Here is a 26,013-nt window from a genome sequence, read left to right on the forward strand (position 1 = left end):
AATGATATTACTAGTAGTTGTTTAATGAATATCATTTTACGTTAAAATATTCACGTCTGTTGGGTGTAGGGGTTGGTGGTCACCAATGTTCTTCACAGCTAGTATTGCATCTGCAAAATGTTTCTTTCGGCATATTTCAAGGAAAAATACTCTCACACAAGCTCGCAGGAACGTCTCTCGTCATTATGATCTGGTAAATTGATTTTGCCATCGTTTTCTCCAGGCAAGCCTAGAGAAATCTAGCAGAAAGGAAGCAAATTAATAAACATATACCTGCTGTCGGAATATTGTAGTTTTATATGTTAACGAGAATATTCATGTTTTTATATGAAGAAACGTGTTTTCATTTCTTAAAATAAAGCATTATACATTGAGAGTTATTTATAGATGCAGAGGCTACATTTTTTCAAAGATTACATATGTGAATACGGAAGGAAATGTGTCAATCCGTTCGGCGCGGATCTTGTCTTTGACAAGTGCAGATTACCCCTTTGACAAGTGCAGATTCTGTCTTTGAAAGCTTCATTCAATGCCATTTTATTTGATTCTCAACACTCCCCCTCAAGCTGGTGCATAGATGTCTTGCATACCCAACTTGTCTAGGAATTTTGTAAATGCCCTGCTTGAAATGGCCTTCGTTAAAATATCTGCAAGTTGATCTTCTGATCGAATTTTCGGCAGTTCTAAGATTTTTTCATCTAATTTCTCCTTGATGAAAAATCTATCTACCTCCACATGTTTTGTTCGATCGTGTTGAACTGGGTTATGAGCAATATCTCGTGCAGCTTTGTTGTCACAGTATAGTTGTATTGGTTGTTGTGATGGATAGCCCAAATCGTTTAAGATAAAACTTATCCATAGCCCTTCACATATCCCAAGGGCCATGCCTCGATATTCTGCTTCAGCGCTCGAACGGGCAACGACATGTTGTTTCTTGCTTCTCCATGTGACAAGGTTTCCTCCCACAAAGGTAAAGTATCCTGAAGTAGAGCGTCTATCACTAACTGACCCGGCCCAATCTGCATCAGTATAAACTTCTATGTTGCTGTAATCTTCATTTTTGGAAAATAAGATTCCTTTTCCTGGATTTGTCTTCAGGTACCTCAGGATCCGCATTACTGCTTTCATGTGTTGTTCTCCGGGATTATGCATAAACTGGCTTACAACACTCAATGCATAAGCAAGATCTGGCCTTGTGTGGGACAAGTACATCAATCTTCCAATCAGCCTTTGATATCTTCCTTTGTCTACTGGAACTTGGTCTGAAGTAATACAAAACTTCAGTCCTTCTTCTATTGGGGTGTCAATAGGCTGACAAGCTGTCATTCCCGTTTCGTGTAATAGATCTAAGGCATATTTCCTTTGAGACAGAAAGATTCCTCCCTTAGATCGAGAAACCTCAATTCCAAGAAAGTATTTTAAGGCACCTAAATCCTTCATCTCAAACTCTCTTGACAAGTACTTCTGAAGAGCCTCTGTTTCTTCCTCGTCGTTGCCTGTAACTACCATATCATCCACATAGACAATAAGGGCAGTGATTTTACCTTGTCGTTTTTTAATGAATAAGGTATGATCTGAATTGCTTTGGTTATACCCAAAACGAACCATAGCCTTTGTGAATTTCCCGAACCATGCTCTTGGGGATTGCTTCAACCCATACAATGATTTCTTCAATTTGCATACTTTCTGATTGAGTCGTTCTGGTCCATTGCATCTTGGTGGCAGATCCATATAAATTTCTTCAGACAGGTCTCCATGGAGGAAAGCATTCTTTACATCGAACTGTTGCACTGGCCAATCCAAGTTGACTGCTAATGATAATAAGATACGAATAGTATTAATTTTTGCTACCGGTGCAAATGTATCAGTATAATCAATCCCGTAGGTTTGGGTGTAACCCTTAGCTACGAGTCTTGCTTTGTATCGTTCAATAGAGCCATCTGCTTTGTATTTTATAGTGTAGATCCATCGACAACCCACTGGTTTCTTTCCTGGTGGAAGATCAACTAGTTCCCATGTTTGATTTTTCTGAAGAGATCTCATTTCATCATTCATAGCCGCTTTCCACTTTGGATCTTTTAAAGCTTCCTGCACACTGTTAGGAATAGATACAGCAGATAATTGATTCACAAATGACTGATTTGATTCTGACAAGCGATGGTTAGACACAAAATGACTCATAGGGTATTTGACTCTACTAGAGAAGTCAGGCTCATATGTGGGTTTAGGGATACCTCTATTTTGACGCTGGGGAAGAATTCTTCTGATTGGACTTGTGGTAGGAACATCCTCTGCAGACGATTGGTTAGGTATTTCTTCATGTGACTCATTCTCGATTGCAGTTGTGTCTGAGTTATTGTGCTCCCCAAATGTGTCTTCACATATCTCAGCCTGCAAATCATCACCATTTGCTTTTCCAGTATCTTGAAGGTTTACTATCTCAATGGAAGATTGACTTTCTTCAGGTGGAAGATATGTAAGAGTATGAATTTCCTCTTCATTATACTCCCCCTGAAATTCAGACTCTGACAAGTAGTACATGATATCTTCATGAAAAACGACATCCATGGTGATGTATATTTTTCTTGATGGTGGATGATAGCATCGGTATCCCTTTTGATGTAAGGCATACCCTACAAACACACAACGTAGTGCTCGAGGAGATAATTTGTCTTGTTGCGGCAAATGAACGAAGGCAACACAGCCAAACACATGTGGGGGCAGATTCGGCACATTTGGTGACATAATTGCATCATTCAGAACTTGGAAAGGAGTCTGGAATCCAAGGGAGCTTGATGGTGTTCGATTGATCAAGTATGCTGCGGATGCCAGTGCTTCTCCCCAATAAGATAATGGCATGTGGGCTTGGATTAGTAATGCTCGAACAACTTCTAGTAAATGTCTGTTTTTTCGTTCAGCAACGCCATTTTGTTGGGGTGTCCCCACACAAGTGGTTTGATGGACAGATCCTTGTGATTTCAGAAACTGTTGAATTGCTGTGCTCATATACTCGCCTCCATTATCAGTATGTAGAACTCGAATTTGTGTCTGAAATTGAGTTGTCACCATCTTATGAAATCTTTGAAATAAAGAGTTTACTTCGTCTTTCGATTTCATCAGAAAAATCCATGTCATTCTGCTACAATCATCAATAAATGTAACAAACCAACGAGCACCTCCAATTGTAGAAACTTTAGATGGCCCCCATACATCAGAATGTACTACCATAAAAGGAACTGGATTTTTATTTGAGGACAATGGAAAAGTAGTTCGATGGCTTTTTGAAAGTTCACAAACATCAAATTTCAGAAACAAACTAGGAAATAATTTTTTTAAGTAACCAAATGACACATGCCCTAAACGTCTATGCCATAACCAAATTTCTGATTTCCCTTTTTTTATGGAACTATCTGCGACTAGTGCGGGGCTTAGCTTTCCAGTGTTTGTTGATGACATCTCCAAGTAGTACAAGTTGCCTCGTCTAATACCATAACCAATCGTTTGCTTCGTTTGGATGTCCTTAAACACACAATGATCAGGCCAAAAAATTACAACACATGATAAGTAAGTGGTTAATTGAGACACAGATAAAAGATTATAATCTAAAGATGGAACAATTAACACAGCGTCTAAATTTAATTCATTTGTGAGTCGTAAAGATCCTTCCCCAATAACCGAGGTTGTGGTTCCATTTGCAGTGGAAATATGTTTTTGTGAAGATGGTTTCAATTGAGAAACTTGTCGAGAATCAAAAGTCATATGATCAGTTGCCCCAGAATCAATTATCCATGTACTATTAATAACAGGTGTAAGAGTTTTAAGGGCCTTACCTGGACTGACAGAGGTTGCGATTTGCACTGAAGATTCTTTTCTAAGATCTGTAATGGATGTGGATTCAGCTACTGCAGTTTTTGATCCATGCTTGGTGTTCTTCTTTCGAGTATCCCACCAGTCAGGATATCCAATGATTTCAAAACATTGTTCTTTCGTATGACCCTTCTTTCTACAATGAGTGCAATGGAGTGATGACTTGTCAACAAACTTCCTTTGAGGCTGCTGTCGTGCTATCATAGCAGACGTTTCTGAGTCGACCTTCTTGTTTAGTTTGCTTTGCCGTATATCTTCTCTTCGGATCAGAGAATAACATTCTTCTAAGTCTGGGATAATGTCTTTTCGTAGAATTTCTCCACGAACTTGGTCAAATTCTTCATCTAGCCCAGCAAGAAAAATGTGCACTCTCAATCTTTCAACAGACCTTCTGTATATTACAACATCTTCTGGATCCTTCATGACCACTTTATCTCGGTGATCAAGTTCTCGAAATATTTCAACCAATTCTCCATAGAATTTAGAGAGTGGTTGTCCATTTTGCTTGGTAGAGAATGCCTTCTGGTTTAGAGTGAAAACTTGTAATTCATCACTTCCATCATAGAAGGCTTTTGATAATGCATCCCAGATTTCGTAGGCTGTAGGAATTCGTAAATATCGCTTCATGATCTCCGGAGACATGGATATGAGTAACCATCTTTTTACTTTTTGGTTCTCACTATACCATTTCTCATATTCCTTTGAAGATTCCTCAAATGGCTTTGTGCTGCTACGAATATATGAGAGTTTTTCTCTTTCTGCAAGATGCATCTCCATTATTTGAGACCAAACATCGTAGTTTGTCTCAGTGAGGATAATTCCAGCATTAAATACTCCATCAGATTGAACAGATTGAATGACAACAGGACTAGATTCAGTTGGAGTTTTCTCCATTTTTTTTGTTTTTTTTTCCTTTTCTTTTTTCTCTTTTTTTTCTTTTTTTTTTGTTTTTTTATTTGTTTTTTTTTTTTCCGTCTAGATTGAAAGAAGAAAAAAAATAACCTTTTTAGGTAACAAAACGACAGGTCGTTTGACCACTGCTTTCCAAACCGACATGTCGGTTATGGTGGAATATAAACGACATGTCGTTTTACTCCTGCTGCACTTCTGGAGACTAAGCGTCACGTCGTTTTATCTCTAATTTAAAAACGACATGTCGGTTTTAATATAACAAAAAACGACACGTCGTTTTTTGACTGCTGCACTTCTGAGATAAAAACGACATGTCGGCTGACATCTTCTTCAACCTCTGGAGCGCGTGAGAGCGCGTGAATGATGACAGTGGCGCGTGGTTGACTGGCCGTGGCTTCGGGTGGCGCGTGGGAGCGCGTGGGAATGTGTTTAAATGCGAAATGTTTACAGTTTCCTCACTGAAAACTGAGAATTGTGATGGTGTTCTTGGTTTTTGAGGAAAACACTCTCGGAAAATTGATGGGATTGTTGATAAATTTGTAAACTCAAGTTTTTTACGTATGGGTGGCTTGTTTCTTGATCGGCATGGATATCTGTAATGATAGGAATGGGTTTAAGAAAGAAAATGGTGGGAAAAATGGTTGTGGGAGGAATTTGGTTTCCTCTGTTTTTGTTACAAACAGAGCAGCGGAACTTGAAGAAACTTGAGCGTATTCATGGCTCTGATACCATGAAGAAACGTGTTTTCATTTCTTAAAATAAAGCATTATACATTGAGAGTTATTTATAGATGCAGAGGCTACATTTTTTCAAAGATTACATATGTGAATACGGAAGGAAATGTGTCAATCCGTTCGGCGCGGATCTTGTCTTTGACAAGTGCAGATTCTGTCTTTGAAAGCTTCATTCAATGCCATTTTATTTGATTCTCAACATTATATGCTTATATGAAAGCGAGATTAAATAATTAGATTTGTTTTTCAAGTTTAGAAGCGTCAGGTTCTGATAAATTTGAATAACACTTAAAAATTCAAGTGGACAGGGGCAAATAAAGCTGATAAAATTTTATAACAATTATATATTCAGCTTCTCAAAACTGTTTTTCTAAATTCTGCATTACTTCTTGCCATATTCTTGCTATTTTGAAGGAAAACAGTGCTGAAATTCATTAATGAAGTTCTAAATTATATAAAATTGGTGTTTATACTTCATGAGACTATAGGGTAGTGTTAACAGGTTATAGGGAGCTAAGGTTGAGGCCGTAGAATTTCCGCTTTATTTTAACTACGTACTCAGATATAACAAAAGGGTCCTTATAACTCCTTTCCAATTTGTGTTGACAGAGCAATGAACATTTTTCTCTGTTCTTGGACAAGTCGATGACATACTCATGTGCGATATTTAAGGTTAAGATCCCATTCTTCACGCTTTTACTTCAAAAGCAGAAGTGATTTTCATTGGTGGCGTACTACAGCTTTAGTGTATTTTATGTTTTCACCTTCAAGGAAAAGTTGAAAATGTGTTGGATATTGATGCTTGCATCCATTTGTTTATAGAGCGAACATGAAGACTTGGAAGTTGGACAAATGAGAAAAATTTCTGTTCTGATTGAGAAAGTGAGTCTATTCAAATTCATTCAGAAATTTCAATGCAAGATGCTTATTCTTTCTTAATTTCTCTAGGCAAGAGTTAGCAAGGGGCAAGAAGTTCTTGATATTGGATGTGGGTGGGGAACCTTAGCCATTGAAATAGTCAAGCAAACTGGATGCAAGTATACAGGCATAACCTTGTCTGAGGAGCAACTGAAATATGCACAAATCAAAGTGAGAGAAGCAGGCCTCCAGGTAACTATTTTGAGGAATGCGATCTAAGTATTGAGATATAAAGAAGAGTTAATCACTTGATACACAATACTAGTTAAAATTCATTGCTCAAATGACCACATTATTCATATTCGTAACTTCTTAACCATCTCTGCTATCAGGACCACATCAGATTCTATCTTTGTGATTATCGTCAACTGCCTAAAGCCAATAAATATGACAGAATTATTTCTTGGTAAGTTCTTTTACCACATCAAATTATGCATCTGACTACAATCTACATGCTGACATGACAAGCTTTTCTACGGTCTTTTGTAGCGAGATGATAGAACATGTTGGTCATGATTACATGGAGGAGTTTTTCGATTGCTGCGAGTCTCTCTTGGCTAAACATGGACTTCTTGTTCTACAGGTACTGGTGAAATAGGAGGGACAAATGAAGAAACTACAGCCTGTTGGCCAGTTTGATCAGAGTTTATTTTATTTTTTTGGGACATTTAATAAGTAGCTAATAGTGAATTGTTGGTTGATTCTTGATCCTTTTCAGTTCACATCAGCACCAGATCAGAGTTACGATGAGTACAGGCTAAGTCCAGGTTTTTTGAATGAATATATTTTCCCTGGTGGATGCGTGCCTTCATTAAGTAGAGTAACAGCAGCCATGACTTCTTCATCCAGATTATGGTATAAGCTATAGTTGTCCATTGGTACAGTTTATCATTTGGTCTCATGTTTATGTTTCTACTAAATTATTCCACGAAATTAATTGATCTTCTGTTGAAACAGTGTGGAGCATGTGGAAAATATAGGAATCCATTATTACCAAACACTCAGATGTTGGAGAAAAAATTTCATGGAAAAACAAAGGTCATAAATTAAAATACTAGAGTTGTCAGCGTAGTTAATTTGTATTGACTTGTAATATAGTTATTTCTAGCTACTTGAATATAGCGTTACCATTATTCTAAATCTTGATGTTATAAAATTCTTTCTTAGTGAAATTCTTGCTCTGGGATTCAATGAAAAGTTCATTCGGACATGGGAATATTACTTTGATTATTGTGCAGCCAGTTTCAAGTCTCGGATAATCGGAAATTATCAGGTAAGTTCTTGAAAAATTGCGTACAAATGCTTTTAGCTCTAAAGATTGCGTGGAATATTTTATGCTTCATTGGATTTAACAGTATTTGATTGAAAATTCTCGTAGATTGTATTTTCACGTCCCGGCGACGTCTCAGCATTCAGCAATCCATATGAAGGGCTTCCTTCAGCATATCAATATTGATCATGTTCTTTTAATTAATTCTGCTCAATTTATTCCTGCATCGTTTGTTGTAAGAGGACTTCAAATACTTTCTTCGCTGGTTCAGTTGTAATTAGATAATTCTCATAAAACATAATTTCATGCGGAAATTTCATGAAATAGTAAATAAATTTGGTGAAATTTACGTTGACAACCTCAAATCCCTAAAAAATGAAATGTTAATGACTAGAATGGAACCTTATAAACGTGCTGAAACCTCTGAATCTTCGAATTAACAAAATCTTTAATCTTTGTTTTGATCTCTGTTTGTATATCCTCCTTCTACTCTTCAAATTTTCTTGGAAATCTCATGACAGTTCTATTCTCTACAACCCAAATTTCACTTTTTCCTTTGTCCTGGCAGACACGTGAGATGAGTCTTAAATCATGACTGACCAGAACCATCCCTGCAGATGATTTTGTGCGAAAATTGGGAAATTTGGAATCCGTAGTCATAATCTTCTTACTCCAATTGCAAAATTATCTGGAGGCAAAAAGCTAGGGTCGTGTTTACTTCAATCTCCCAATCATCAGTTTCTGGCTCCTTCGCACTTCCCCAAATCACCAGCTAGACGCAGAGTAGATTTTCCAGTACCGTTGGGTCCAACAATCCCAACACGAGTCCCCATATCAATGCCCATACCAACTTTAGACAACCTGAAATCCTGACGATTAGGATAACCGAAGTTGACCTCTATTAGCTGCAGCAGTGGTGGTGTCAGCTCAATAGGTTCGGGGAAGTGGAACTCCACAGTGTAAATCCCACCACTTCTGTGGGGCCGCTGTCAGGGTCTCACCCTCATGAAACTTTCCTTTAGCCTTCTTCTTCTTCGATGCTTCCTTGGCTGCCGCAATCTTAGCTCGATCTTTCACCTTCTCCAGCTGCACACTGTTCCCTGACCCCTTTGCAGCTTTGACTTGCTTCTCATGACTCTCGAACTTCTTGTCCATTTCTTTGCGACGCGGACATACCCACTTACAAAATCATCCAAATTCCGCAATAGTAATGGAGCTTCTGATGATGATAGTTGAGATGAATAATATCGGTGCATACAGTGTTGAGAACATACCGATCATGATAAACAACTACCAAAGTTTGCTTCTGCCAGCATCAGTACTTCTCCAGTCAGAGAACAACCCTAAGGTCAAGATTAACCAACAGTGAAAAGTAAATATTTATTACTATTCTGTCACTGTCGGTAATTGAAAAATAATTATTCAGTTCATCAGCAGTGATTAGTACAAAAAATAACTAGCATGAAACAAGAGAATATGACTGTAACACCCATTCTTTATTTGTTATTTCTTTTTGTGTATTAAATCATCTGTTATCCGAAGACTAGATTGGGCCCCGACTAATACAGACTCGAGCCGGGTAGGACCACTAGGGTGGCAAAGCTCTCCCAACAATATACCACATTGGGCCCTGACTAATACAGACTCGAGCCGGGTAGGATCACTAGGGCGGCAAAGCTCTCCCAACAAGTATTTAACGCAACTGCATTCTCAAGTCTCGAACCGAGAACCTTGGTTAAACTAGACTAGTCCCATGCCAGCTGATCTACGTGCTTGTTTGTCTTGTTTGTTGTTTATGATTACCTATTTAATTGTTTGTCGTTTGTTTGTGTTAATCGATTTTAATTAGCATTAATTAAGAAAAAGGCATAATTCTCTTCATTTTTCTATTTTTTATTAATTTTTTTCTAAAATAAAATATAAAGGATTACCGTCTTTACTGTATAATATATTTTTTTAAAAAAAAAAACAAGTGTTTTAATAAAACTTAAACTCTTCCTTTCTCCCTACGATTAAAATTCTTTAACCTCATCACCATATAAAAGTAAAGAATTCTAGCGTTTTCTTTTATGCACGTTTGAAACAAGTTTTGAGGTAATTATCTTTCTCTAATACATTTTCTCTAATCTTATGTGTTTGATAATGAATGCATGCATTGTTTTCTTTATCATGAATGACTAGCTAGGCATTATGAGGCAAGAGTGTTGTGATTTTATTACTGTTTTTCTTTTATTTTTGATTCAATTTCTGCACGAGATTTTCACAAAATTAAACTAGACATTCTAAGGTTTTCAATGATATATTTTTTGCAAAGCGATTTCAAGTAATCAATTTGTTGTGAATTTTGGAATTTGGAACAGTGGTGTTGGAAATTTCCGATTTTCAGCAGCATGCATGATTTCGTGATTTTTCTGTCTATCCAAATGATCTCTGAAAATTATGTTGATTTTCCTGTTTAATCTTCATTGTATATACTTACTGCATGTTTAATTTCATAATTTTTGGTTGAGTATAAAAATTATTAAAAATCATTATGTTGGGCTGCTGCAGTTCTGGAAACTGCTTTCGAGAATTGCGATTGCTGATGGTAAAATTAGTTTAGACTATTAAAAGACTTTAGAATGACCTATAAAAATTATATTGTATAAACTTGTGAATCTTCTAATGATTTAAAATTTATTTGACTATTTTCATTGAGTATTTGAGTGACCATTTAGTTATGAATTTTTGAAGTGCTAAACACAAACATGAAAGTTTCTAGAAATTTGATATATTGTTTCTTGATGTTTCTACTGTTGTAAAGTTAAGTTTTTCTAATTTTTACGAGTTTTATTAAATATTTTACAAATTTTCTAATTAAGTGACCTCTGTTTTTATTACCGCTGAACAGTGTGGATATGTGTATGAAAAATTCTTTTTGCAATATGTTTATGACCTTCATTCATTTTTTTGAATTTTTATACGAAATGTACACATGTTTATGGATTGTTTTGTAATTGTTACAATTTTCTGACATATGATTATCTTGGTAAAAATTAGCTTGTATAGGATAGTCAGGTTTAGACTAGCTTTCATAGTTTAGTACTTATAACTAGGCTTGATTATGTTGGATTTATATCAAGGTCAGAATGAGCAATAATATTGATGAGAATGTGTCTTGATGTTTTAGGACGAGAGTGAGTTCGTGGTTGAGGTTATTGTTCTCTTTATTGCTGAGGATTGAGATAAGTAAATTCATGCATAGTACATGTATTTTACTATTAAATTACTTTTAATTCAAGGTATGTATTATGTTGAAAGAAAAGTATATGAAACTTATTTGTTTAGTCTATTACAATATTTTTTTAAGTAAAATTATTTTTTAAATGTTTTATAACAAAATTTTATTTATTTAAAACTTGTTTCATAAATTGTCTTAAAAATGAAAACTTTTATTTAATTGTTTTAAGTCAAATACTTTGATAATTATTTAAATGTAATTTAAAGAAGCTTACAAATGATTAAAAGGGATGATTTTATATGTTTTGGCTCATTGTCTGTAGTAATGTTATGGAAGGCTAGCCGAATTTTGTGCACATATGATGTTCATGTTAATGATTCCCGCGGGGTACAATATCCTGAATGATGTTACATGGTCGGGGCACTGGGTCTATAGGTGATACTATGTGACATGAGCTAGTTACGTTTTATGTGTTTAAAATGTTTTTGTTATGTTTAAAGGATTTAAATGGGTTTATGATGATGTGATTTATTTTTGCTAATGATGATTTACAAAGGTAATTTCTCTTATTATTATGTATATCTAAGAAATTTTATAAAATTATATTTTAATAGTTTTTAGTATTGTGCATGAATTTACTTACCGAGTTGATGACTCACCCCTCGTTATCACATTTTTGCAGATAGGGTTAGTTTATGTGAGCTCATGGTTTTAGGAGGAAGAATAAGAGCTCAGTTTCTTTTGGGGATTAATGTTACGTTGATAATCTAAGAATAATTTAGTTTCCTTTGGGATGATTTTTATCTAATGATATGTTATTCCAGAATTTATTTTCTTTTAGAGGTTTTAGAACATTTATCATTGGATATTATTTTGGTAGTTTTAGAAATGAGATTTATAAAATGCAATTTCACTTTAATTCCACCGTCGGCCTTGTTAGTGGAATTGGGGTGTTACAATGATAGTAAAGTCAGCTTCCAGTTTGGGAATCCCACACTTTATAAAGTCTAGGACAATTTACAACGTTATAAACTACTCTTTTTTACGATTTACAAAAGGGAGCGCCTAACTTACAATCAATGTATCTTATGGCTTTTGTTTTATTCTTCCTGGCTAATTTCATAAGGGTCCTTTCAATTATTTATAATTTCTATAATTGAGGAAGTATTTGTCTTCTTCCATCCCTTCCACATCTGTTCTTTATTCTTTCTAAAGTTTTATTTATTTCCTTAAATAATAACAAATGATTGTCAAATTCATATAAATCGATAAATTCAGAATAGACTTCTGGTCCTAGATTTATCAGTCCTACTCTTTCTTGTTCAAGCAAATCTATTTTTTGGTTTATTAAATTTATATATGTATTTACTATATTTTCCCATCCTAGAATCATGTGATCTATATTGTCTGCTAATTCGTGTATTACATTAAATGCGTGTTGATTATGTTGATTCATAATGCTTTTGTTTTATACCAATATATTAAAAAATTTATTAGTTTATCAATAAATTTCATTTTCTTTTCTATTAAAATTTCACCTCCTGTTGTATCTATAAATCTTTCTCTTAGTTCTTCGGTCAACTCGAGTTCTAAGTTTCTTATATTATCTTTATCGGTTTTAATTGCTTTTATTAAATTTTTTATTTCTTCTTTATTATATACTTTTAATGTATATAAGCTATTAACTATTGCCTGTATAGGATCCATTTTGTGGTTATGGCTCTGATACCATTTTTTGCCTGGGGCAATAAAATGATAACAAATAATAACAAAATTACAGAAATAAAAAAATTATAGAAATAAATAAAATGATAATTGCATATTTTGGGCCTTTGCTTTATCAAACAGATAAAATAGAAAACAAAAATTACAGATAAAACTTACAAATAATTAAAACTAAAAAATTAAACTTATCAATTCATATAATCACAAAATTAAATCTATATAAGACTTATGAGATTGATTGGTGTATATTTCAACATATAAGAAATAAATATTTTTATTAGGAATAGAAAAGTACGTGGCGTTGTTCTACCAGAGTGATGAGATCCTTGGTAAGCCAAGATATTTAAATCTCCTTTGGACCAGTAGTCCGCATACCTTGGTTTCCAGCCTATATACTTTTAAATTTCTCAGATTATATTTCAAATTCTTCGTTATCAGAATTATAAATATATGAAGGTTTTGCTTTGTAAACTTTATATTGTAAATAAGCTTTGGCTATTTCAATTCCTTCTTCTACTGTTAACATGATTATATTTTGTTTAAGATTATCTATTTCAATATATTTTATGATTTTTCGTTTTATTTCTTGGGGTAGATCTAATGAACATACAGCTAATAAATCTTCTGTTCTTACGATCTCCTGTTTACTAAATAAATATGAGCTTTGTTTTAATGATCCTAAATTAAAGTCTATTATCATGAATATAATCATTATATGTTATTTTAGTCGTTAGATTTATCATATACTCTTTAGATTTTCCTAAGTAAAATATGTGATTCATATTATAAAGATTAATTAAAGAGTTGTTTCAGTTCTGGAATTTACTCTTCCTCCATAATCATTTCATCAATAACCATCAACAACCTACACCAAGAGATAAAAGTTGAGTATTATTACCTAATTCACCTTTTCTTCTTTGTCTTCCGATCTTCTTCCAGTGACCTGCAGCCTGGTTGTCCTGTTCCCTTAACGGCCTCCTGCCTCAGCGGGATCTGTGGACTCATATGGCTTTACTGTATGGATTTTGATCGTTATGTTAAATAAGTGTTTGATGAATTTAGGTTTCTCTTCTTCTTCTCTGATGGTTTTTGTTTTTTGGTTAATGATGATCTGATTTAGGATTTAGAGTAAGGAAGTATTTAAAGATTCATCGTTAGTTTTTAGAGAGTTCTTCCAAATGAATTTCTCCCAAAAAACCTCTTCTGAGGTCTCCTTCCTCTTTTTTCTTTTTTATATCTGGAAAAAGGTTTACATTATTGCCTTGTATTTTGGGCTTTTACATTCTTGGCCATTATTGGCCTTTTACATCATTGCTTACATCATTTTACATTATTACAAAATAGGATTTGCTCATCACGTGTCTTCTTTTTCTTTTTCCATCTTCTTTTTGCTTTTGTCTATCATGAGCTTTTTATCTTGTTGGGCATCTTTTTTTTTTTCTTGTCTGCCATGATTTTTCTTTTTATCTTCTCTGTCTCTTTTTCAATCTTGCTGTCTGCCACGATCCGTTTATCTGTCGGGCGTCTTTATCTCCATCAGCTGATAAGCTTGTTGCATGGTTTCACTGCTGGTGGGAAATCTCATGGTGCTGATTTCATTGATGAGTTCTAAAAGAATATTTGAAGGTGTATGGCTATCTTCTGAGGTGACAAGGATATAATTTTGGAATCGAATAATGGTTCTATAGTTTCTTTTGTAAAGATCTTTAACAATACTCCATATCGCCTTTATCCCTCGGGCTCTGCGGGTTCTGATCCAAGCTTTGGTTATTTGAGGAACATTTGTATATTCGGTCCCTACTTCTACTTGGAAATTTTTTGTAAGGTGTCCCACAGAAATCATATAAAATACTTGGTATTCTACATTTTGATGGTACTCTGGGCTTATGGTGTAAAACTTTAAATAAATAGGCATTTTTTGGGCAAACCTAGAGACTTCTTTAACTAATATTTCATCCAGACTGGCTATTTCTCTTAACTCTGTATCTGGATATACTAAGTCTAGGTACCCATATTTGGCTATTTTCCCATACTTGGAAATTTTTTGTAAGGTGTCCCACAGAAATCATATAAAATGCTTGGTATTCTACATTTTGATGGTACTCTGGGCTTATGGTGTAAAACTTTAAATAAATAGGCCTTTTTTGGTAAAACCTAGAGACTTCTTTAACTAATATTTCATCCAGACTGGCTATTTCTCTTAACTCTGTATCTGGATATACTAAGTCTAGGTACCCATATTTGGTTATTTTCCTAACAAGGAGTGGGTCTGCTCCTTTTATGGCTATCATTCTGGGATATATATTTTTTCGTGGAGCTTTGAAAATTGTATTATTGTGGGAATAAGTAGAATATACCCACGTAGAAAACTGTTTATAGTCTTCTTCTTTTGGATTTAATGGAGAAAGTTGTTCTTCTTCTCCTGAGGGGGTATTGTTTATTTTGATGAACTTTTTTGAAGAGCTTGCTTTTGGTGATTCAATTTCTATGGATATGGTTCGGCTGACAATTGGGTCAGAGACTGGTTCCTTTTGTGGGTGTGGTCCACTACTGCTTTCTATATTTATTTGGCTAGTGTTTATTGAAAGCCCTTTTGTTAGGTCGTTTATGTATGACTCTAACAAATGTATTCCCTTCTCATGGGCCTCCATGGCCTCTTTCATGTAATTTATGGCATCGAACATATCAGACGCCTCGGCTTTAAGCCTTTGTATTTATGTAGTCATTACAGATATAGTTTTATTGACTTATGTATTCATTCTCCAAATTCTATGTTCCTGCTCAAGAAATCTGCAAGGAAATTGTTAGTTCCTTTTATATGTATGATTTTAAAATTATAATAGGATAGATAAGCTTGCCATCTGTGTAATCTCCTATATTGGGGTTCATTTGGCAAATTTCTGCTTATGAGCGAACTTACCTGAGAATTATCTGTTTCTACAATAAATTGTTTTTAGAGTAAAAATAATGAGAATTTCTTTATTCCTTTATATATTCCGAGGAGTTCTTTTTCATGAACAGGGTAATTAACTTGTGCTTGGTTAAATGTTCCACTAGTATATCGACAAACTTCATTTATATCAGTTTTAAGTATTGCACCCCAATATAAATCAGATGCATCAGTTTGTATTACTAATTTATCGGTTTCTTCTGGTAATCTTAATGCTGGGAGATTTTTACATTCTTCCTTTAGGCTCTTTACAGCTTCTGTATGTTCTTCATTCCATCCTCTGGTATTATTTTTTCTAAGCAGTTTTTGAAGTATGTTTCTCTTTTTCGCTAAATCCTTTATAAATCCTTCTGCATAGTTTAAACATCCTAAAAATTTTTATATTTGTTGTTTATTTTCCAGTTTGTTAGGGAATTCTACAATCTTTTTTCCTATGTGACTTTGAAGTCTTATTCCCTTTTTGTCAAGTATCATTCCTAAAAATTCTATTTTCTTATGTTCTATAACAGCTTTTTTTTTTTATAGCACTATTCCTTCTCTTATACATACATTAACAAACTCTTTTAAATGGTTTCTATGGTCTTCTAATGTTTCTGATGCTATTAATATATCATCAACATAGACCATAATATATTTATAATCTTTGAATATTTTATCCATTCTGCTTTGAAAAATTTTAGGGGCATTCTTTAATCCAAAAGGCATTACTAACCATTCGTAATGTCCTTGTGGAGTGCTAAAAGCTGTGTAAGGAATACTGTGTTCGTCCATTTTTATTTGCCAAAATCCTGATTTACAATCAAATTTTGAGCAGTATGTTTTGTTTTTTACAAGATTGATTAATACTTCTTTGTTTGGAAGAAAATATCCATTAAATTTGGTGTATTTATTTAATTCTTTATAATTTATTACCATTCGTGTTTTTTCTCTTACCTGTTCTGATCTTTTTCTAACCATAAAGGCTGAGCTATTATGTGGGCTATTGCTATTTCTTATTAGTTTTAAATTTAATAATTCTTTTATTTGGATTTTAAATTCTTCTCTATCTTCTTCCGTAGACATCATAGGTTTAAGTCTTATTATTCTATTTTCAGTTAATTCTATTTTTGCTCTAGGATGATCCGGTTTCCATAATACTAATGGGTTTTCCTTATAGACTTGTTCAAGCTGTGATCTTATTATTTCTAGCTGTATACTGTAACTCTGTCCTTTTTGTATTAAGTAATATTTTTCATAAATAAGCTTATCACCACGCTGGGCTGGCTGAACTCTGTAAGGTTTAAATTCACGAGAAATACGAGGAATATGATTACAAGGGGTTTTTAAGGTTATCATATACGTAGTCTGTTGATAATATTGGAACTGTTGTATAAAATCATTTCCTAAGAGTATGTCACAATCCATATTATTATATTGAAATATTTGATTAATACGTACTATCTTACTTCCTAATAAGATTTCAAAATTTATTAAGGATTGATTTACTTGTTGTTTATCTCTTGTTATTCTAATAATTTTTAACTTTCCATTTGATTTCCATTGGTTTGATAAGAATGATTTCATAATTGTTATTTCGCTGCCTGTATCTATTAAGGCACACGTATCTATATCTTGTTCTGTTATATTTATTTGTATATAGACAGACATCGGGTACTTCATATAAGCTTGCTTTAACATGTTTCACATATTATTCTTTGACCTTCTATTTGTAGAGTTATTTTATGTTTCTCTATCTTATAATATTCTAAATCATTTAAAAAACTATTTCCTAATACTATATGTTTTTCTGGGTTTGTAGTCATGAAAGAGTCTATATAACAAGATACTATGATTCTAATTCCTTCTATTATTAAAGAGACTTTGACAATTTTTCTTTCTTTTACTAAAAGTCCTTTATTTTTGGTATGATTCATATAATTATGACTTGTACCATTGTCTACTAAGATAGGTATTTTTGTTGTATAGTCTATTCCATTAAAATATTGTCCAAGTATTTTTATTACGTTATTCGTTGGTATAGATTTAACTATTTGTTTATCAGTACTTAATCTCCTGGATGAACTTCCTCTTACTAAAGTCCTTCCTGCAAAACTTATAGGGATAATGGAATTTTCATTATTATTGTCTAAAAATTATTTTTTATCGTCTATGCTTAATTCATAATTTATTGGAATTTGGTAATCTTGGATTACAAGTTCTATAAATGTTGCTATGTCTTCACAATCTTTATTTATTTCTATGTAAGGTTTATTTCCATATATTTCACCATAATTAGAGTTACAAAAACTATATAATGCTCAATAATGTATTGTCATTAACCTATTTTCTTCTTTCATTAAGTTATTTTTTAATAGTTTAAAGTGTAAACTTAGTGTCTTATCTATATTTTTATCTTTTATGTGTACACAATATCTGGGGTGACATGTAAATAATAATTTAGTATAACACAAATTTCCTTTCTATTGTTCCTAAACGTCCTATACTAGGGTCAGTAATCTTCGATCATGTAATGATAAGACTATGAGGCTATCTATACCCTTCTTTAAAAGGAGATTTTATTAAGATTTGAATTTCTGCTAATATACATACTGGAATTTTTTCTTTGGTGGTTCATTTTTTATTTCCCTTAATGCTAAATCTATGGATCTTTTATTAATTAGACTGAATCTAATATTTCCTTCAGCTTGTGTAATTGTTACAGCTTTTCTTGCTCATAATATTCATGTAACAATATTCGTTTTCTTTTGAACATATCTCTAAGTCGATGTATTATTCCATATTCTAGTTTTTCCATATTTAGTTTCAAAAGTTTATTGTATTTTTCTTTATTAAAAGTGGCAACAAGATTATATCCACTTTTATTTTCTTCTTTTTCTATCTCTTCAATTTCTTCTATTTTTTCATTTTCCATGAGTTCTTCTTTATTCTGACTCATCTTCTAATTCTATTGCCATATATACTTCTTTTCCTTCATAATCTGATATATCACTTATTTCTTCTAAGTCATTCTTTATATTTTCAAAATATTCTTTTAGAAGTCTAACTTTCTTTTTGGTACAGTCTGTGCTAATATGTCCAATTTCTCCATAATTCCAACATTTACATTTGGATTTGTCTAATGTTTTTCTTTGGTTCTTATACTTTCTTTTATAATACTTTCTTTCTGGTTTTCTATATTTTCTTTTGAAATGATTGTATGTTTTATATCTTTTTTCTTTCTTATATGATTTTCTTTTTCGTTTATAAGGTGCATAACATCCCCATTGGGTTGACATTTCTGTTTTATCACAACATATTTTCCCTATGTTTTTACTCTTTTTTATTAAACTTCCTTGAATGCATATTTCACTTAATCTTGTATTTAAAAATCTTATTCTAGATCCTAATATATCAGGGAGTCTACTATTATTATTAGTGTTGTATTTTTCATATTCATTAATAAAATATCCATTCCAGGGGTATGGTAGTTTAGAATAATACAAATTTTTATAAATATTTTGATCTTCATGACTCATAAATTGGGTATAATAATATTTACTAAATTCGCAAGTATATTCTTTCACAAAACACATATTAGAAATTGTTAAGTTTATTAATTTCATTCTTGCAATATATTCAATTATTCTTTCAATTCCTAATCCTTTACTTCTGCTTAGTGCTATTTTAGTTGAATCTTTTATTAGATTTTGGGTATCTTCACTTAGTCCTTTCCACCAATTGAATACGTTTCCTGTGAAGCTTGCTATTAGAATATCAGCAAATATATTTATTTTTTCTTCTTCAGTTTCTACGTTCCAATCATCTCTAGAACCATTAAATATAAAAAATAATTTCATTTGCACTCCCTATTCTACTAAAGCTTTTCGGGGATCTATTTTACAGTCTAAATCTAAAAATGTTCCTGCATTACTTGTTGGTGTTAAGTGATCATTATTAGGTTGATATTCTTTTTTCCAAGGAGTATTTTTAATGGGCGGATAGTATTCAAAAAATGGTCTATTTTTCTTTTTACTTGTTTCATATCTATGACTTGGTTCTCCTACATTAGGCTTCATTTCTGGACCTCCAGCAGTATTCATTTTTATGCAATATTCTTTTTCAAATTCTTCCAAATCACTAAGGTTTATGTCACTAAATTTTTCAGTTAATTCTTCTAGTGTATCTTTAATTAATCTGAATCACCGGGTGTTGCTTCTTTTATTTCTAATTTTTCTTTTTCTTTTTCTTTATTTTTTAATTCTGTTTTTAGTTTTTCTGTTTCTTCTAATATTCTTGGGTATTGAGTTTTTATAAACCAATCATCATAACTTCCTGATTGGGGTTTTTGTATGGGTTTCTTGAAACTTGTTCCAATTATTCATGATTTTAGTATTTCAAATTTTTCTACTTTTTTATTTTTCTTTTGACTCATCTGTATTACAGATAGTTCTATTTTTATTTTTCCTATTTCTTGCTTGACTTCTTTTATTTCCTCTTTAAGATTTAAAAGTATTTCTTTTAATTCGATTAATGTAGTTTCCATTAAGTTTAGGGGTACTAGTAGATATTTTCACTTTTGAATGTATGTTACGTTACACGTAACTTAATGTTAGCCTTTACAAAATTTATAAACTGCCTTATGTCTTTTCCATATTTCATAAGTTTACAATATTGTAATCAGCCTCCTGAACTTTGTAACGTCTTCTCTTAGAGCGTATCATATACCGACTTATTTCTGGCCATAAAATTTCCAAACAAAACATAAAGAGCAAAGCACATAACTGATAATCGATCAAGTAACCAAATTCATGTATATCTTATTACCGTCTTTAGTTTCCTTTCTTCTCTCCAATTCCTCCTTTTATATACATATTAATGCTAGCCGCGGCTACTTGCTAAATTCCTTAAAGCCAAGAAATTTTAGAGTATCTCTAAGGTACCATTTTTGTCTTTCTAAGTAAACTATAATCTATATTTTATACTTTCTGCATAAAAGATTTTTTTTCCTTAATATTCACTAGTTTTTTCATCGGTAAAAATTAATTTCTTAATATTCATTAAATTTCATGGCTGAAAAAATTTGGTGAAGTTCATTTTTGAATGATGGGCTTTGATACTTTTAGTTTAGGGTAGCTATAATGAAATGAAACCAATTATTTATAGTTCGTGGGTTAAAGAAAATATATGAAGCAATTGAGAATGAAAAGAGAAAAAATAGTTATTAAGTAATTTTATAATAAAAATAATTTTAATAATAGAATTCTTAATTAAAAAGAGAGTGTAGAGAAGAAATTGATGGGTTCAAAAAACTTAATTGAACAGAGAGTGACAGTTTCGTCCCTCATACATCTAATTATTACCATTTACATGCTTAGTAGATTTTTAATTATTCATTTCATCCCTACAGTTAAAAGTTAACCAAAACAATAGTTTAAACTTGACCTGCTGTTCATCTTCTCTTAGCTCAATTTCTTCACATACTCTTGAAATGCTTTGTCACTCATGAAACGCTCTTTCATAGCCTAAATTGGACCAAAAAATCACACACTTATTTCATAACTATTAACCATCCATACATTCTGCGGTTGGAGATTTTTGTTCGGTGTTTAGCACAACATTTTGACTGATCGAAATCGGTTTAGAGGCAATGGACATGCCTCTAAATTCTTCAAGGTTATTTTTCTTTGATTTATCAATATTTTCTATTTAAAATTTTATGGGTTTTGTATTTTTTGGACAAACGTTGGAGAAGGAATTAAATCTGCAAGTTAAAACTATTGGAGAATTAATAAATAAAACACAAAAAAACACACTATTTTATTTCTTTAACAACACTCCTCACTAATTACAACTCTTATTTTTCACTCTCTACACCTTAGAGATTTTGTTACTTCACTTGATGCTTAAACCAAAGGAAAGAGGGGGTATTTATACATGAAACAAACAAATCAAAACCATTCATTTATTCAACTAATACATAAATCCTCACTATCCATCAAAATCTACCACTCACCTACTTCACCAACCACACCTACCACACCTAACACAAATAATTCAAACCTCACCAACCATACCTACTCATGGAACCTTCCATGAGTTGGGCTTGAATTTATTCATCTTGGATCAAGTTTATGATCCAACACCCCTCTTTAAACTTGATCCTGTGACATCAAGCAAACTTCTGAATTTTACGAAGTCTTCTTACTTGAGTGGCTTAGTGAAGATATCAGCTGCTTGATCTTGTGATTTTACATACTTGATTTGCACTGCTTTTCTTGCAATACACTCTCTTATGAAATGATAGCGAGTGTCTACGTGTTCGCTTCGATCATGAAAGACTGGATTCTTGGATAGGGCAATTGCTGATTTGTTATCAACACAAATCTCGGTTGGCTCTTCTTGTGGAAAACCCTACTCCTTCAGCAAATTTCTGAGCCAAATTGCATGACAAACACTTGAAGTGGCAGCTACATACTCAGCTTCATAGGTGGATAGCGTGACAATTGGTTGCTTCTTTGACATCCATGTGAAAGCAGTATCTCCCATGAAGAACACAAATCATGTGGTGCTCTTTTGATCATTTACATCTCCACCCCAATCACTATCGCTATATCCAACAAACTTGTAGTCATTAGAAAATGAGTATAACAAGCCGAAATTAGTTGTACCTTTGATGTAGCGAATGATTCTTTTTGCAGCTTTAAAATGGGTGGTCTTTGGATTCTCCATGTATCGACTCACAAGTCCAACAGCATAAAGGATATCTAGTCTCGTGCATGTCAAATAACGTAGGCTTCCGACTAAACTTTTAAAGAATGTTGAATCTATATCTTCGCCTTCAGCATGTTTGGATAACTTGACTCCGCATTCCACTGGCGTGCTTATAGGCTTACAACCATTCATCTTGAACTTCTTGAGAATCTCTTTTGCATAGCTTTCTTGGGAGATAAATATGTTTTCTTCCTTTTGTTTGACTTCAATGCTGAGATAATATGCCATCAGTCCAATGTCAGTCATCTCGAACTCTTTGATCATTACACTCTTGAACTCTTCAAACAAGCTTGGATTTCTTCCAGTGAAGATGAGATCATCCACATACAGGCACATAATCAAAATATCTCCATCTTTTTCTTTGACGTAGAGAGCATGTTTATATGGGCATTTGGTGAAGCCTTTCTCTTGAAAATACTTGTCAATTCTGCTATTTCATGCCCTTGGTGCTTGCTTTAACTCGTAAAGAGCTTTCTTCAATCTCAAAACTTTGTCTTCATGTCCTTTCACTACATAGCCCAATGGTTGTTCGATGTAAACTTCTTCTTGAAGAAATCCATTCAAGAAAGCAGACTTGACATCCATTTGAAAAATCTTCCATTTGTTCTAAGCAGCCAAAGAAATAATAGTTTCAAGTCGAGCTACTGGAGCAAATACCTCGTCGTAGTCTATGCCAGCCTTTTGACTATAGCCTTTTGCAACTAGCCTCGTCTTGTGCCTTTCAATTTCTCCATTTGCATTTCTTTTTATTTTGTACACCCATTTGACACCGATTGCCTTATGCCCTTTGGGAAGAGTAGTAAGCTCCCAAGTATCATTCTTCACAATGGCTTTGATTTATTCATCCATTGCAATTCTCCATTTCTTATCTAGTGTAGGGATGGCAATGGGGTGGGGTGGGGGTGGGGAGGCCTACCCCATTCCCCACCCTGTTAGAAATTTTTGCCTCCATTCCCCACCCCATTCCCCAATAAATTTAGTGGGGTGGGAATGGGCAATCCCCATGTGGGGAATGCTTTCCCCATCCCCACCCCATTCCCCATTTATCTATTTTATATTAGGTATAAATACATAATTTCAATAAGTTAAAAATTAGAGACTTAAAATAAAATCATCACCATATTATAAAGTATTTAAATTCTTTTTAAAAAATATCTAAAAGTTTGAAACAATATTTTAAAATGATATTAAAAATAAAAAATATTTAAAGAGCGTAGCACTTTAAAAGAGAAAAGAAAATATAACAATGTTTCATAGTTGAAAAATATTATAGGGTTTTCTTTCATTCATATCATGTTTATATTGCATAAAAATTAAAAAAATATTAATTGACATTATAATTCATAAAATAAAATTTATTAAATAAGAATTAAAAATATATTTTTATATAATGGGGATTGGGGTGGGGGTGGGTTGGGGAGTGCAAAACCAAACCCCACCCCATTAAGAATTTGGGGATTATTTTTCCTTCACTCCCCACCCCATTCCCCAAAAATTATTCAAAATTTTCCCCATTTGGGGTGGGGCTCCATGGGGCCTCAAACCCGTGGAGAATTTTACCATCCCTAATCTAGTGCAGCTTCTTGGAAGTTGACTGGCTCATAATTAGCAAAGAAGCAAAAGAGAGTGAGATTATCATGTCTCTCAGTTACCTCATAGAGATCTTAAAGACTCCTTGTACGTTCTTCGATTCTTTCATTTAAGAAAGATGGCGATGAATCTCCACATGTGGTTTATGCTGGTGAGATAGATGGAGTAGCTAGCTCTTGTTGTTCTTCTACGTATTTTATCTGTGTATGATCATCTTCTTCAATGGGAAAGAAGTTAAAGTCATCCACACCTAGAGGTGGCAAAAATACCCGCCCGGTCCGGACCCGGACCGTACCCGGGTGTTGCGGGCCGGGTAATGAAGCCGGGTCGGTCTTGGGCATCACTTGATAAACCCGGAACCCGGATTTTATTAAAAAAATTATAAAATATATATTATTTTAAATATTTTATATTTATTTGACTTATTTATTATACATATATAAAGTTTTAAACACTTAAAGTTTATATTTTTATGTCAAATTTTATTGAAACAAATTTAAAACTTATAAAATTATCAAAAAATAAAAAATATATACACATAAAATATTAAAAAATATAAAATCCGGGTACCCAGATTAAAACCCGGCCCGGACCCGGACCGGTTGCATCCGGGCAGGGTCCGGTCATGGCAATACCCGGACCCGGCCCGGGGTTTTGCCATCTCTATCCACACCAGAGCCAAAATCTCAATCTCCTTCTTCATCAAAAACTACATCTCGACTGATCACGATCTTCTCGTTGTTTGGATTGTAAAGCTTGTATCCTTTGGAGTTGTTGTCATAGCCGATGAAGATAAACTTCTTACTTTTGTTATCCAACTTGGCTCTGTTTTCGTCTGGTACATGTACATGGGCAATACTTTCAAAAACTCTTAGATAGGTGATGTCGGGCTTTCTTCCACTCCAAGCTTCTTGTGGTGTCTTGCCCTACACACTTCTTGTTGGAGATCGATTGGATAAGTATACTGCACATGCAACAGCTTCAACCCAAAATTCTTTACGTAGCCTCGTACTCTTGAGCATGCTTCTTGCCATGTCGATGATAGTTTTGTTCTTTCTTTCTGCAACACCCTTTTATTTGGAAGATCTTGGAACTGTCAAAGGTCGTCGAATTCCATTTGTTTCACAAAACTCTACGAACTCTTTGGAAATGAACTCTCTACCTCGATAAGATCTCATGGCTTTAATATGGTATCCATTTTCTTTTTCCACTGCAGCTTTAAACTTTTTGAAAGCTTTAAAGACTTCTGATTTTTGCTTCAAAAAATACACCCAAGTTTTTCTTTAAAAAATCATCTATGAAGAGAAGGAAGTAGTTACTTTTACCAAAGGAGCTTAGCTTGAATGGACCGCACACATCAGTATGAATGAGCTTGAATGGCTTCTGAGCTCTTGAGTTTGACTCCTTTGGAAAGCTCTTTTTGAACTGCTTGCTAAGTAAACATCTTTTACAAAGTTGATCAGGGTGATTGATGTATGGAAAGCCTTTCACCATGTTCTTCTTGAATAGTAGCTCCAATCCTCCAAAGTTAAGATGCCCATATCGAAGATGCCAAGTCCATGATGGATTTTTGTGATAAGCTTTGAGATATTTTACAACATCAATTTGAATATTTAAAGGAAACATTCTATTCTTTGACATTTTCACCTTTATAATTAGATTTTCTTTGTCATCTCTTAGGAAAAGACTACAATCTTTTAAGTGAATACCATATCCTTTTTCTAAAAATTGGCTCAAACTAAGGATGTTGCTTTTTATATTGGGCACACAGTAAACATTCGAAATTATTTGGTGGCTACCATCTTTTGTACAAAAAAGAATGTTACCTCTACCCTTCACTGGTACTACTGAATCATCTCCAAAAGCGACACTGTCATTCACAGATTCACTTAGTTGCACGAACATGCTTTTGTTTCCACTCATATGATTGCTAGCACCTGTGTCAAGATACCATGTATTTTCTTGACCTCCACTTGTGTCATTGCGTGCTAGTAAAAGTGTGTCATCTTCACCATTTTTCTCTTCAGTATAATTCACTCTTTCCTCAATTTTGGTGCTTGGAGCTCTGCATTCTGAA

The 26,013-nt window shown here is 33.4% G+C and overlaps 2 protein-coding genes and 1 pseudogene across 2 annotated transcripts in view; 1 reads left to right on the forward strand and 2 right to left on the reverse strand.

Moving 5' to 3' along the window:
• The window catches only part of LOC18033122 (cyclopropane-fatty-acyl-phospholipid synthase), a 9,730-nt gene extending 1,765 nt beyond the window's left edge, over nucleotides 1-7,965 (forward strand). Inside the window, exons 5-14 of the mRNA XM_024179707.1 lie at nucleotides 70-193; nucleotides 6,123-6,185; nucleotides 6,336-6,395; nucleotides 6,462-6,623; nucleotides 6,764-6,837; nucleotides 6,921-7,014; nucleotides 7,150-7,286; nucleotides 7,389-7,469; nucleotides 7,599-7,704; nucleotides 7,810-7,965. Coding sequence (XP_024035475.1) covers nucleotides 70-193; nucleotides 6,123-6,185; nucleotides 6,336-6,395; nucleotides 6,462-6,623; nucleotides 6,764-6,837; nucleotides 6,921-7,014; nucleotides 7,150-7,286; nucleotides 7,389-7,469; nucleotides 7,599-7,704; nucleotides 7,810-7,887 — 979 coding nt within the window. The 3' untranslated portion in view covers nucleotides 7,888-7,965. The remainder of the gene's footprint in view (nucleotides 1-69; nucleotides 194-6,122; nucleotides 6,186-6,335; nucleotides 6,396-6,461; nucleotides 6,624-6,763; nucleotides 6,838-6,920; nucleotides 7,015-7,149; nucleotides 7,287-7,388; nucleotides 7,470-7,598; nucleotides 7,705-7,809) is intronic.
• Nucleotides 7,966-8,415: 450 nt separating this feature from the next.
• On the reverse strand, nucleotides 8,416-8,856 carry LOC112098859 (annotated as a pseudogene).
• Nucleotides 8,857-22,133: 13,277 nt separating this feature from the next.
• On the reverse strand, nucleotides 22,134-22,682 carry LOC112098860 (uncharacterized mitochondrial protein AtMg00810-like). Its single transcript, XM_024185354.1, has one exon. It carries the CDS (start codon nucleotides 22,680-22,682, stop codon nucleotides 22,134-22,136), a length of 549 nt encoding a protein of 182 aa, XP_024041122.1.
• Nucleotides 22,683-26,013: the final 3,331 nt, after the last annotated feature.

This window comes from Citrus clementina, unplaced genomic scaffold (assembly GCF_000493195.1).
Source record: "Citrus clementina cultivar Clemenules unplaced genomic scaffold, Citrus_clementina_v1.0 scaffold_9, whole genome shotgun sequence".
In the NCBI taxonomy this organism is placed as follows: Eukaryota; Viridiplantae; Streptophyta; class Magnoliopsida; order Sapindales; family Rutaceae; genus Citrus; species Citrus x clementina.

Coding starts and splice junctions, on each gene's coding strand:
- LOC112098860 (XM_024185354.1), bottom strand. CDS start 22,682: ATGTGCCTGTATGTGGATGATCTCATCTTCACTGGAAGAAATCCAAGC.